Source organism: Chelonia mydas, chromosome 2, assembly GCF_015237465.2.
Source record: "Chelonia mydas isolate rCheMyd1 chromosome 2, rCheMyd1.pri.v2, whole genome shotgun sequence".
NCBI classification, from domain to species: domain Eukaryota; kingdom Metazoa; phylum Chordata; order Testudines; family Cheloniidae; genus Chelonia; species Chelonia mydas.
Window position 1 is genome coordinate 218338981 of NC_057850.1, and position 14474 is coordinate 218353454.

At 39.2% G+C, this 14474-nt stretch overlaps 1 protein-coding gene across 5 annotated transcripts in view; it reads right to left on the reverse strand.

Annotated features, from left to right (window-relative positions):
• The window catches only part of CDK14 (cyclin dependent kinase 14), a 505722-nt gene that overhangs the window by 189174 nt on the left and 302074 nt on the right, over window positions 1-14474 (reverse strand). For all 5 annotated transcript variants that reach the window (XM_037890727.2, XM_043541222.1, XM_037890728.2 and 2 more), the window contains one exon: window positions 11941-12061. In XM_037890727.2, coding sequence (XP_037746655.1) covers window positions 11941-12061 — 121 coding nt within the window. The remainder of the gene's footprint in view (window positions 1-11940; window positions 12062-14474) is intronic.

Genomic DNA, 14474 nt, shown 5'->3' on the forward strand with positions numbered 1-14474 from the left:
ACAGTGCTTTTTTATTATAATACCTGCTTAGTATTTTCTCCATCACCACCAAGAGGCAATATTGGAATACTGAATGCTTTACTAACACCAAAGGTAAAGACTACAGAAACTAGAAACAATGGGTTGCACTTCAAAAAAAGTACATGTTCAGGATTAATAGCGAAGTAAGGACAATTAAACAGATTTTGTTTCATCTACTTTACTAAATTGGAAATTGTATACACCAATTTTTACTTCCAGGAAAGGCCTTGTATCAAGTCAATGTGTGGATGTATAATACATCTCTGAATAAGGTATTGTAAAGGATAAACTGTATGTAACCTTGACTAATAAGCCTGCATCTGCAAGGAATTGTTGCTTTTAACTACCCCTGATTCATGGAATCTGGTTCTCTGACAGAAACCACCATTGACTTTAATGAGTCCAGGATTTCACCCCTGTTGTCTACAGGCATGATCTTCAAGGAGCTGAGAACACTCAACTCCCACTGAGGGGTCTAATACCTTGCAGAATTGTGTCACATGATTGAACCCTAAAAAAAACTAAATATCACTGGTTTCAGCAGATGGATGTTTATTAAAGGTGAATGAATAATTTGCAGTAAATAATTTAACAGCTGCCAAACTATGGTATTTAACTTTGAGCCAGGTAGGAGCCATGCAGGGCTGCACTGACCCAGATGGAGCTTGGATAGGGACTGTTCTACACACAAAGTTGCACAGTTTTTCCTGAAGTGTGATTGTTCAGGCAGGGACACATTTGTCTTGGAGATGAAATGCATGGCTTCACAGATGGTGTCTGTGACGCTGGGAATGTAGGTGCCAGCTCTTGACAAAGCTTTAGAGCTCAGCCAAGCACTGACAAATTCATTGCTGGAAACCAGTCTGTTTCACCTGTGTGTTAGTATTGTTAAGATGGGTATTTGACTTATAACAATGTGTTCAGACTTTATGAAATGCTTGTAAGTTTCAACATGAATTAAGCTCACTTATAATATCTGGATCACATACTATAAGGTAATATTTAAGTTTTTGCTTTGTAACTATAAAAAATGTTTGCTCTAAAACTGCGAACCCAGTCAGGAGGGATTGTTTCCTGCCCATCAAGGCGGCCTATCAAAACTAAATGAGCCACTGTAGGACATCACAATACAAAGACTTAGTTAATTACTTCTTACTACCATAAAGAGGCTACCTGCAAAAGGGCTCATCCCATGGGCTTGAAGTCTGGAAGAAGGAAATAAAAATACCTGACAAAATACCTCTTTTGTTGTCTGGACTCTCACAGGACCAGAGCTATGAAACAGAAACAGAGATCCCCAAGGTCAACCTGGGTTAGCCCTAAAAGATATTCAGAGCTGATAGATTACTACAGTTCTCTCACCTTTTGGAACCATAGTCTGTAGCTCATTTGTGTATATATGCTTCCCTGCTTTAACCTTGTAATAACTCTTTCTTTTCTTAGTTAATAGATAATAGTTAATAGATCTTTTCTTAGATAATTTACTATAGGATTGGCTTCAAGCATTGTCTTTGGTGAGAGATCTAAGGCACAAAATGACCTGGCGTAAGTGACTGGTCCTTTGGGACTGGGAGTAACCTGAATATTTTGTGATCTCTGGTGTATAGCAACCATCTATCACTAAGTCCAACTTGCCTGGGTGGCACGATAGACTGGAGTGCCCAAGGAAACTGACTGTGACTCAGGGGGAAGACTGTTCTAGTGCTTTAGGAGTTCACACTTGTTACTAAGACGGTGAAATCTAATTATAGAACACACAACCACTGTGGGGTCTCTCCCCTGCTTCTTGTCAGTCTGTCCTGAGTCTGGCACTCATAGTCATGAGCCACTCCAGACAGTCTGACAGTGTTTATGGGAGGGCTTTGGGTTCCTCAAGCATGAAATGCTGTTCTGGAAAGGAGGACTGCTGGGAAGACGTGGGTCCACCTGACCATAAAGGGGAAGAGCATTTTCATGCATTGACTGGCCAATCTAGTGGGGAGGGCTTTAAATTAGGTTCAAGAGGGCAGGTGTATAACCCACAAGTAAGTATAAAAACAGGGAACCTTAACAGAGGACTAAAGGTGGGGGCAGAGGAAGATGAAAAATCACAATAGGGTCATGGGAGCAAAAAGGGTAGCAGTGGGGAAATCTACTCAGCATCTCAGGTGTCCGCACACAAATGCAAGTAGCATGGGGAATAAACAGAAGGAACTGGAATTATTAATAGATAAGCAAATCATGACTTACTTGGTATCACAGTGACTTGGTGGGATAAATCTTCTGACTGGAATAGAGGGGTATACCTTGCTCAGCAAGGACGGGGGAGAGGGTAGGGAGGAGGTTTTACATCAAGAAAATATACATTTGTTCTGAGGTCGAGAGGGAAGTGAGTAGCAGACCAGTTGAAAGTTTCCGAGAGCAGATAAAAAGGGAAAGAAACAGGAGTGATGCCATGGCTGGGGTCTAGTACAGACCATAGAACCAGCAGGAGAATGTGAATCAGGCATTTCAGAATAAACAATAGAAATTTCAAAAACACAAGGCCTGATAGTAATTGGGGACTTTAACTACCTAGACATCTGTTGGAAAACTAATAAGGCAAAACACAAAATGTCCAATAAGTTCTTGAAATGTATCGTGTATGATTTCTTGTTTCAGCAAGTGGAGGGCATAATAGGAGGGGCAGCCATTTTAAATCTGATTCTAACAGAGAGGAATTGGTTGCAAACCTCAAGATTGAAGACAATATGGGTGAAATTATCATAAATGATAGATTTGATTAATTTAAGGAAAGGAAGGAGTGAGAGCAGCAAAATAAGGACAGTGGACTTAAAAAATCTGCTTTTCGGAAAACAGAGAACTGGTAGGTAAGGTCCCATGTGAAAAAAAAAATCTGAGGGAAAATGAGTGCAGGAGACCTGGTAGTTTCTCAGAGACAATAGTATTAAAGGTACCATGCCAAACGATTTCTATGTGAAAGAGATATAGCAAGAATAGTCAGAGCCAATATGGCTCCATAAGGAGCTCTTTAATTACACGAAAATTGTAAAGGAATCCTACAAAAAGTGGAAACATTAACAAATTGCATGAGTACAAAAGAATAGAGCAAATATGTTGGGACAAAAGCAGAAAGGCTAAACCACAAAGTGAGTTATATCTAGCAAGGGTCATAAAAGGTAATAAGAAGGGCTCTATAAATACATTAGGAGCAAGAGAAAGATGAAGGAAAGTATAGGTGGGGAAGGAGAATAATAACTGCTAACATCAAGGAGATTGAACTATTTAATGCCTATTTTGCTTCAGTCTTTAATACGAAGGTAAATTGTGACCAGATACTTAACACAATTAGTATTAAGAAGGGGGGAAGGAACGCGAGCCAAAATAGGAAATGAACAGATTAAAGAATATTTAGATGTATTCAAGTCATCCAGGCCTGATGAAATTCATCCTAGTGTACTTAGGAGCTAGCTAAAGCAATCTTGGAACCAATACAGATTATCTTTGGGAACTCATGGAGGATGGGTGTGAGCACAGAGGAATAAAGAAGGGCAAACATAGAACCTCGCTTTAAAAAGGAGAACAAAGGGGACCTGGGGAATTATAGACTAGTCTGCCTAACTTTGATACCTCGTAAGATACTGGAACAAATATTAAACAAGTTAGATATGTTCAAGTTGACAGGGCCTGATGAAGTTCACCCTAGGGTTTTTAAAAGAACTAGCTGAAGAAATCTGGGAAACATCAGCAATTTATCTTTGAGAGCTCATGGAGGGTGAGTGACGTTCCAGAGGACTAAGAAAGAGCAAATACAGTACCTCTCTTTAAAAATGAGAACAAAGAGGACCTGAAAAAGTATATCCCAGTCAGCCTAACTTTGATACCTGGAAAGATACTGGAAGACATTATTAAACAATCAATTTGTCATCACCTAGAGGATAATAATGTAATAAATAATAGCCAACATGAATTTCTCAGGAACAAATCATACCACCCCAACCTAATTTCCTTCTATGACAATGTTTCTGGCCTGGTAGTTGAAGGGGAAGCTGTAGATGTGATATATCTTGATTTTAGTAAGGCTTTTGACAGTCCCACATGACAGTCTCATAAGCAAACTGGGGAAATGTGGTTTAGAAGAAATTTATATAAAGTGGGTGCAAAACTAGTTGAAAGACCTAACTAAAAGAGTAGTTATCAATGGTTCGCTGTTAAATGCAGGGGATGTATATAGTACTGTTCTGCAAGGGAGTGGTCTTAGTCTGATACTATTCAATGTTTTCATTAATTAGTTGGATAACTGAGTGGAGAGTATTATAAAATTTGTGGATGACACCAAGTTGGAAGGGGTTGCAAGAACTTTGGAGGACAGGATTAGAATTCAAAATGACCTTGACAACTTGGAGAATTGGTCTGAAATCAACAAGATGAAATTCAATAAAGACAAGTGCAAAGTACTACACTTAGAAAGGAATAATGAAATGCATAACTACAAAATAAGGAAAAAGCCAGCAAGGTGATAATACTACTGAAATGGATCTGGGGGTTATAGTGAATCACACACTGAATATGAGTCAACAATGTGAAGCAGTTGCAAAAAAAAAAAAGGGGGGGGGGCTAATATTCTGGGATGTATTAACAGCAGCATCATACATAAGGCACAAGAGGTAATTGTCCCGCTGTATTCAGCGCTGGTGAGGCTTCAGCTAGAGTAATGTGTCCAGTTCTGGGCATCACACTTTAAGAAAGATGTGAACAAATTGGAGAGAATCCAGAGAAGAGCAACAAAAATTATAAAAGGTTAAGAAAACACGAACTATGAGGAAAGGTTAAAAAAACTGAGCATGTGTAGTCTTGAGAAAAGATGACTGAGGAAGGACCTCATAACGGTCTTCAAATGTACTAAGGCCTGTTATAAAGAGGGTGATGATCAATTGTTCTCTATGTCCACTGAAGGTAGGACAAGAAATCATCAACTTAATCTGAAGCAAGGGAGATATAAATTAGTTATTAGGAAAAGCTTTTTAACTATAAGGTAATTAACCACTGGAATAGGCTTCTCAGGGAGATTATGGAATCCCCATCATTACCTAACCTGTTCTTAAAAACTTCCAGACACCAGCCAAAAATGGTCTACGTATAGTTGGTCCTTAGTCTGCGCAGGGAGCTGAACTAATTTACATCTTGAGGACTCTGATGGGGTGTGTTCCCCTCACTTGCCGTGAATGGGGTTAATGCAGACCAGTGAGACCAATTAACCTATTAGGCTGAGAGGAAAACCCTATTTAGGGGAAGCTCACGTGTGCAGGAACAGACAGGGCCTCTATAAAGCCAGGGAGCAGGGAAGTAGTCTGCAGTCATTGCCTGGGGAAAGGGAGGTGTGTTTGGGGCTACAGAATTTATTCTGCAGTTACTCCCTGGGAGAAGGCAGTTTAAGCTGGCAAATCCCACTGAGGGCAGGAGGCGGAAGTGTAGGAAGGGCTCAGGGAAAACACAGGTTTAGGTGAAGGTTTAGGTGAAGACCTTACCTGCTGCTTAGAAGGTCCCCGGCTGCAACCCGGAGTAGAGGCTGGAACCCAGGTGGGCCTGGGTTCCCCTACCAGCCACTAGGAAAGTGGCACCATCAGAGCAGTGAATGAGAAGACTTCCTGAGACAATTTGTAAGGAAAGACTCTGATAACCTGGAAGGGGAGGACTACAGTAACCTGGCCAGAGGGCCAAGCCACAAAGACAGAGCACCCTGAATCACAGACAGAGAGCAAGAGAGAGAGAGAGCAGGGCATGCAGCGAGCAGTGGAAGTGGGCGTTGGACCTGGAAAAAGCTGATCCCCAGAGTGGCTAGGAGGAGGAGGCCCCTAGCAGTGAGCAGACCCCATGACAAGCACCCTGCCAGCCATACATTTATTATCCTGATTCTATGCTTATTCAAAACAACTGCATGCTCATACATGACGCTATCTATTAATGGAACTGGTCAGAAAAAGAGGTGGTTTTTTACTGGTGAAAAATTTCAATGAAAATCCGAAACATTTTGATTCAGAAATGTTGCTGCAGTGGCTCATGGCCGTTGTCACTTGGGTGCCTCATGCTTCCATTCTCTTCTATGGGCTGTGCTCCCTGGTCAGACTACATCTCCTGTGATTGCCTCCCCTCTTGGAGAGGGGAGACAGTAACACCTGGCTGTTGTGCATCATGGGCAATGTTTTCTAGCCAAGGAGCCTGGCCCTTTGTAGGTGAATGGGGATAGTAGGCAACCAAACAACAACTCCTACGAGGGAGTACATCCAAATAAAAATATCTGGACTTTTTCCAACAAAATGATGTTTTGTTGATGAAAAATTTTTAATTTCACAAAACAAAGTTCATTTAGTCAAAAATTCAATTTTTCATGAGGTAAAATTTTTATCCATGTTAGTTCTGAAGGGTGTGATCAGATTCTTTTCTGGCTCATTTAACTGCCTAAAAACTAAGGTTCTGAAGAGTGGTTCTATGGTTCCCCTCCCCGTGCTGCAATGTTCCATTCCAAATAAAATATACCCTGTCAAGGTTTCTTCCCCACTCTGAACTCTAGGGTACAGATGTGGGGACCTGCATGAAAGACCCCCTGAGCTTATTCTTACCAGCTTAGGTTAAAAGCTGCCATCACCAAAGTGTTATACAAAGAACAGGAAAAGTGCCCACTTGAAAATGTCTTCCCCCCAAAATATCCCCCCAAGCACTACACCCCCTTTCCTGGGGAAGGCTTGATAAAAATCCTCACCAATTTGCATAAGTGAACACAGACCCAAACCCTTGGATCTTAAGAACAATGAACAGCAATCAGGTTCTTAAAAGAAGAATTTTAATTAAAGAAAAAGTAAAAGAATCACCTCTGTAAAATCAGGATGGTAAATACCTTACAGGGTAATCAGATTCAAAACATAGAGAATCCCTCCAGGCAAAACCTTAAGTTACAAAAAGACACAAAAATAGGAATATACATTCCATTCAGCACAACTTATTTTATCAGCCATTTAAACAAAAGAGAATCTAATGCACATCTAACTAGATTGCTTACTAACTCTTTACAGGAGTTCTGACCTGCATTCCTGCTCTGGTCCCGGCAAAAGCAGCACACAGACAGAGAGAAACCTTTGTTTCCCCTCCCCCCCCACCGCTTTGAAAGTATCTTGTCTCCTGATTTGTCATTTTGGTCAGGTGCCAGCGAGGTTATCTTAGCTTCTTAACCCTTTACAGGTGAAAGGGTTTTTCCTCTGGCCGGGAGGGATTTAAAGGTGTTTACCCTTCCCTTTATATTTATGACATACCCCATTTGCAAAATCACTTTGTGTGTGCATCTGTGCAAGTAAACTCGACTGCTCAGATTCTGAGAAACAGAACACCAAATTGAGCAGCATTTGCCCAGCAAAATTTGCCTGTTGAATATATATTTCCTATTCTTAGGGAGTTTTTGTTTTTCGGTTTCCTTTGTGTAATAAGGAGATTTCAAAACTGAATTCTCTGCTATGTATGAAACATCTCTAAAATTGACACAACTTTGTTGATAGATCTGGTAAATGTGTAATGCCAAACTAAAGACAATATTCTTCAGGAACAGGAAACTAAAATTAAACGACTTTCCAACAGCTAAGAACAAAAGAGGCTTCTCACATGAACCTGACCCCGGGAGAATTTTCCAATCACAGATTAATTCATCTGATAAAACTGCTCATTGTCAGTGTCTTTTCCGGAAGTTTAATTAACAATATCTTGATGGTTATCACAGCATCCTGACCTCTTAAGGATTAGCATTTCTCTGGAGTAGAACTTGTTATGGTTGAGAGCATCAAGGGCAAAAGAACCAATTTTCCCTGCTGTTGTCTCTCTCTTTCGTGCCTCAAAAAACTAGTGCTTCACAGTGTACTGGGATTACTAGCCCCAGACTCTTTCATTGAAAACTGTTTACAAGGGATGTAGAATAAAGATGCCTCTGTCATGTCCCCTGTGTAAATAGATAATGTAATGCACCTGTGTCCTAGAGAAGACCATTTTTATATACTATCTTAATTGTTGTCATCGGTCTGGATTGGACAAGTATTCATGAAAGCAGATACAGGATTATGGTAAATACTCAATTCTGCTTTCCAATAATGGGAGAACAGATTACAACAGCAAAATAGGGATCATTGTACCTGGGAGGAGAGGGAGGGAACAGATTGTGCATACATAAAATATAAAGCTCGAGATGACTACTCTTCTTTAAGCTGAAATCTGCATTGAGATCACTGTCATCCCAGCTGCTACAAAGTTAAATAAATTAATGTAAATCTGAAGACAGAAATGTAATGGAGATAATGGCGATCTAATATGCAATTGCATTACATTTGACAGGAAAAGTTATAAGTGATTTCTTCCGCAGTGATAAGCACAGTTAATGTTAATTAATTAAATGAAATTTTAAAAATTGGCACATTGCTTATTTTACCTGAATTGTGACTAACCATTCATATCCTGTCAGGCATTCATTGTATCTTTTAAAACAAAGAAATCTGTAGTATGGATAAAATATAATAAGACAGTTGCCAGCTGTTTGGCAAATATAGATTATAGCCAGCTACATGTTAAAATAAAATATCCATAGGGACTTCCAGCTTTTAAAAAACAGATGTAGCAGTGCTTACATTGTGAGAATCAAAAAGCCATTAATAACTTCCTTGAATCAAGTATCTCAGCTGCTCAAGCTCAGTTCTTCTTGTAAGAAACAAACAGATAAGTATAACAGGTTTTTTACATTTTTATATTACCTATATATGGTTTTTATTGTTTTATAAAACCTCTAGGTATAGAAGCTTAAAGATTATTTCCCCTGCACTGACTTTCAGAGGACTGTAAAATCAAAGGATTAAAAAAATTTATACCAGAGGCAGTGCTAAATGGTACTTTTACCTACCACTAAGTCCTCATCAAGAAAAAAAGCATATCCAAGGCTATCATAACTCCTTGATGCAGTCTCAGGTTGCATAATATGTTCACACAATGCCACAGTATCATATGCTGACAGCAGTAAATCACAACGCACATTGTATTGATTTCCATCACTAGCTGACACCATTGATGTATGTATGTCTTCATTAATATTCTTTTACTGCCAGAGGCTATTTAAACAGAAAGCTGGAAAATGTAATACTGTATGTGGATCATTAGCTTCTAGTTACTATCCTAATGCCCTACTATGGCAAATGAAGCATAAAAATAGCCCACAGTCACTGCCACCTGCTTCCCAGCCACTGTCCAGTGGTTAATATTTGCACTCCTATCACACAGCTGCTCTTCTACTCAATAGCAGATCCATGTTCAATTCCTTGGAAACCCCAATTAAATGTCATTTATCATGGCTAAAGTCAGCGCCTTATGAGCTTTTTTCTAAATGGAAAAAACAGATGTGTATTTTCTCTCAATACTATTTAAATATTTCCGTAAAGTGACTGCCTGCTTTTGTAATGAAGATGTATGTGATGAATCAGGACACAGAAGGCACACAGTATTTAACATAAGGACGTAACACTAATAATTGTATATGGATGTTAATGTCACACAAACACACTTGTTGGTAATGAATTATCTTGGCATCTGATACAAGCAAGGATTCTCTTTCTCTCTTCATTCTGGGAAATCATTACTTAGTCTAATTTAATCGTGGCCCAACAATATGCTGCTTCTGTAAAAGAGCTCCCATACGATCTGTTCTCCAACATGCCTTACTGTTAGACGTACCAAGTTCATAAAAATATTTTCAACATGCAAGATCTCCTGCATTTCCTGAATATAAACTAGAGAACATGGGGTGGTGTGGCGTGGGGTGTGAACCTCACTGTTCAGTCCTTTCATGTGCCATCTGAGTGAACTGTGTGCTCTGAATAACATTCTGATTCTGTGATTGCTCAGTGTCAGAACACTGTGCCAGTGCACTGGATTCATAGCTTTGATCAGTACAATCAGTGCTGCCTCATTTTTCATTTGGAACAAAGCTTTCTCCACGGGCACCCTGGATCTCTTTTGGGCCTGTGTTAAAGGTCCTGCCACCAGGGGATGTCAATATTTTATGTCCATTATTTAAGACATTTTCTTTTTGTGCCCTCCAGCAAGCACCCTTGCCTCACCGCCGAGATCCAGACATGGAATATGATTACACTGGTTAGGTCCTTCCTGGACTTCGCTTTTATTAGAGTGCTCTCTCTCTCTGTGATATGGAATAGGATGCAGAGATAAAATTTCTAGACACCATTAATGGTTGCTTCTTGGACCAGCTAATCCTGGAACCCACAATGAGAGAGGCAATTCTTGATTTAGTTCTAAGTAGCACACAGGATCTTGTCCAAGTGGTGAATATAGCAGAACTGCTCAGTAACAGCAACCATAATGTAATTAAATTTAACATTCTTGTGGGAGAGGAAATACCAGAGATACCCAGGTTGCCTTTATAGTAAAACTAAAGTATCTCTGTTGCATATTTATGGTTTAACTTGGTCTCCCAGTTTGGCACAGTAACTATGCACAGTTAAGATGAACATTCCATGTCATTTTTTGTAAAGTATTTGCTAACAGAACTGGTCAAAAATGCAATTTTTTTTGGTCAGGAATTTCCAAAATATTTTTCTTTAATAAAATCCTGTAAAAATGTTTCAGTTTTCAATGAAAAACCAAGAACCAAAGAAGTTTTGGTCTTCAAAAACCTTTTTTTTTTTTTTTTTGGGGGGGGGGGGGGAGGGGGGGAGGTTTCAAAAACTAAAAAAGGATAATCAAATCAACCCCCCCGAAAGTTTTACTGAATATTTTTGTTTTTTTTTGTTGAAAAGCTGAAAAATTTCAACCAAAATGAAAATTTTGCACAAAGTTTTTTGTTTTGTTCAAAAAGCCATTCCACATCAAAGAAAATGTTTTGGCCAAATCTATTTATGAATTTTGCAGAGAAAACATTTGAAAATGCTCCCTTCTTGCAGTTCTTTGGGTTCCTCTAGCTAAAGTCAGCAGCCCCACAATTCCATACTTAAACACACACTGAAAGCACACAGAGATAAAATCTGATCATTTAGGACAAATTTGAATAAGTTAAACACATGGAGTTTTTCCTTTTTCATGATAACCTAAATGGACAGTGCCAAGTTTAGCTGACAGAAATCCTCAGATCCATCAGCTATTTTCATTCTCGAACGCACCCAGATTCACCAGCTGTGCTCTGAATGTTCCCCTATCGACCCAGGTTGCTCTCTGGGCAGAGATGAGACTCTAGGAGACGTTGAGAGGGCCTGGGGTGGGAGACCTGCCTGAAGGGCTCCTCAGAACACTACTTTGGCTCTCCAAGGCACCACACGGTCAACTGGGTATCATATGCTAACATACTACTAATAGCTAAGGTAGATTTTGACCAAATACCAGGGCAGAGCTTTTTGTAACAGAAGACTCTGGGTTTTATACCTGCCATTGCTGTGAAGTTCTTAGTGGATATGGTGATGGCGAGCAGCACAGTGACAAATGCAAGGTCCTAACTGGCCATGGATTTGTAACAATAGTTATTGCTGTTATACTGTTGTTATACTGTACTGTATTGTTTGTATCTCGAATTATGGCACTTCCCCCTTTCCCTGTTGTTTATTAGGAGATAAAAGCTACTTTCTCCAAAACAAAATTTCAAATTAAGACCACAAAAGATATGGAATACCAATTAAATTGCTTCTTTGTTATTGTTCATGCTAGTCATGTACCATTACTGGATACCCACTGTAAAGTACTGGATATATAGGCAGGGGGCTGCTGTCAGGAAGTACTATCTGGGAGGATCCACAAGGATTAGCACACACAGGCAGTCTATGCTACACCATTAATTTTAGTACATATTTGTCTACACTAAGTCAAAGCCAAAGCAACAAGATGGATTATCCTGCATAAGGATGCTATTCTTACCACATGTCAAGGCAGGTGGAGTATTCTGTTGAGCCCAAAAGGACATCTGGGGGTCTGTACCACAGGGTAACCACTTCATTAGAGTATGTGTGGCTGGGGACTGATTTGGCTCTTGCAAGACCTGTAGAATAAACATAATAAAAAAGCAATAAGCATAAAGAGAACAAAGAAGTGTACAGTTAAGATCTTAAAGGCAGTGTGTGTCATATGAACCTGGATGTGTGTTGCATGCAAGACTGCTTTTTGTTTCTTCTGGCCTAGGAGTAAGTTAATTAGTGAAGGAACATAAAATCTATCATTTAGTTCATAGCTAAACAGATTTGTTATTTTGAAAGAACAATAAGACAAGTCTTTGATAACTATAACCACGGAAGTATCTTAAATTTTTATTTATATTTTCATAGATATAAAAAATATGGTGTGGGAATAATCTCATCATCTGGAATTTTATCTTTAGCATTTATTTAGCATTCTGAAAACACAGTATTCAAAAGTATATCAGATAAATCCCTAAAGGTCAATTATTCATAGTGAGGAAGAACAAACCCAGCATGACAACGCAACTCTAGACAACAGGTGGATTCTTACAGGGAATTAATGACTCCTGTGACAGGTTTAGCTTATATTCACATATGGAAAAAATACGCTGAAAAAAATATTTGAATTTTCAAGCATATATTTTGGTATTCCTGTATGCAAGACAAACAAAAAAAAGGGGGTTGCCATTTCCTACACCATTCATCTTTCAACTCATCACTTTTCAGCACTGATAACCTTTCAATTTAATGGAATTATTTATTATTATTATTATTATTATTATAAAAAATAAAAGCAAGGAAAATCCAGTGCGAACAGCACTACAGTGGGAATTATCCTGAGATGCCTCACCTCCCAGAGTCAAATTTTAAAATAGTAGAGGCCCACATCCATTTACAAAGAATACTCAAAAGTGTAGATCCACAGTTGCATCCATAATTACTAACATTGTGCATATAAATCAGGAAATTGCATGTGTAAAAAGCTTTACTCCCCAACTCCCAGAAGATGAGCATTATAGAGTAAGGGAACTCAGTTCCTGGAAGGTCTGAGAGCAGGAAAGACTTTCCTCTCAAATGAAACCTTCCAATCCACAATCTATTGGAAAAGTAGCATTTACTATGGCCATTCTTAAACCTTGCCAATTCCCTGAGATAGCTAAATAATATTACCTTAGCAATTGCCACTCACTCTATTAAAATATAGGGGCATCCAAGGCATACTGCTAGTACTAAGGTAACTATAATTTATCTAAGGTAAAACTTGCAGTTTTTTAGGAATGATCACTGTATGCTCATAGAGAACTTCTTCTAATCCTTCCCACAAGCAAGGGAGCATGATTCAGGGACATGGGCATTTTCAAGTCTAGGATAAATGCCTGCACCACAAGGAGGTAGAACTTCCCTGCACAGTCCACTCCTGATTGCTTTTCTACAGTCATGTTCTGGTATTCTAAAAGCTGCTGTCCTCACAACCCCTGAAGTTGGGAGATACTGAGCACATGCAAGTAATGGGAACCAGGAGTGTACACTGTTGGATTTTCACCTGCTGAGAGAAGGGATGTTAACTTCCTTCCACAAGACAATGAAACTACTAAAACAGAAGGTCACTATCAGTTCTGCTACCTCACTGAAATCTTTAAAGAGAGCCAAAACACATTCATTTAGTGAAAGATTACAAACTGCAAGAGAAATCTACAATATGAGAGTTCACATGTAAGTGAAGATCAGAATCTTCTCTGGAGCAGCAATAAATATTTTTAAAAACAAAAATGAAAATTAAGGATTGCATGCCTGAAGTTGAAGCAAAGCACATTTGCACTTTTATACTTAATACACTGGAGAAGTGATTTAAGAACAATTAATCCCAATGAATATATTACCATAGTAACGCTGGCAAATTCTGTGCAAAGACTGGGTTATATACTGATTATACAGATTAGACACGTGTGGGAGGATAGTCTAACTAGCACACCAGAATTTTAAAAACAAAAATATTTCAGACTTAATGATCATTCTTTGTCCAGTTTTACATGTTCTGGCATTTTTTTACCTGGTCTCCCTGGCTACAAATCAGGCCAGTGTCTGATTGCACTGAATTCCATGTCAGCAAGAGTTTCTTGGGAAACGTACATTGCACACCTTGCAGAAACTAAGCCACCCACAGAGCCCCAAATATCGTGTGACTACAGGTTTATACTTTCGCAGACAGTGGATACTTGTACAGTAATTAAGACTGATAATTTTGTTCCTAGCATGAATGAGCAGTTAAGAGTCTGAAGTGCTTTGAAGAGCTATTTTTACTTATATCCCACATGACTAAAGGGAGGCAGATTCTATTCAGATTGAGGTGTGAAAGATCTCAGCTAGATGTAGGGTGACCAGACAGCAAGTGTGAAAAATCGGGACAGGGGGTGAGGGGTAATAGGCACCTATATAAGACAAAGCCCCAAATATCGGGACTGTCCCTATAAAATCGGGACATCTGGTCACTCTAGC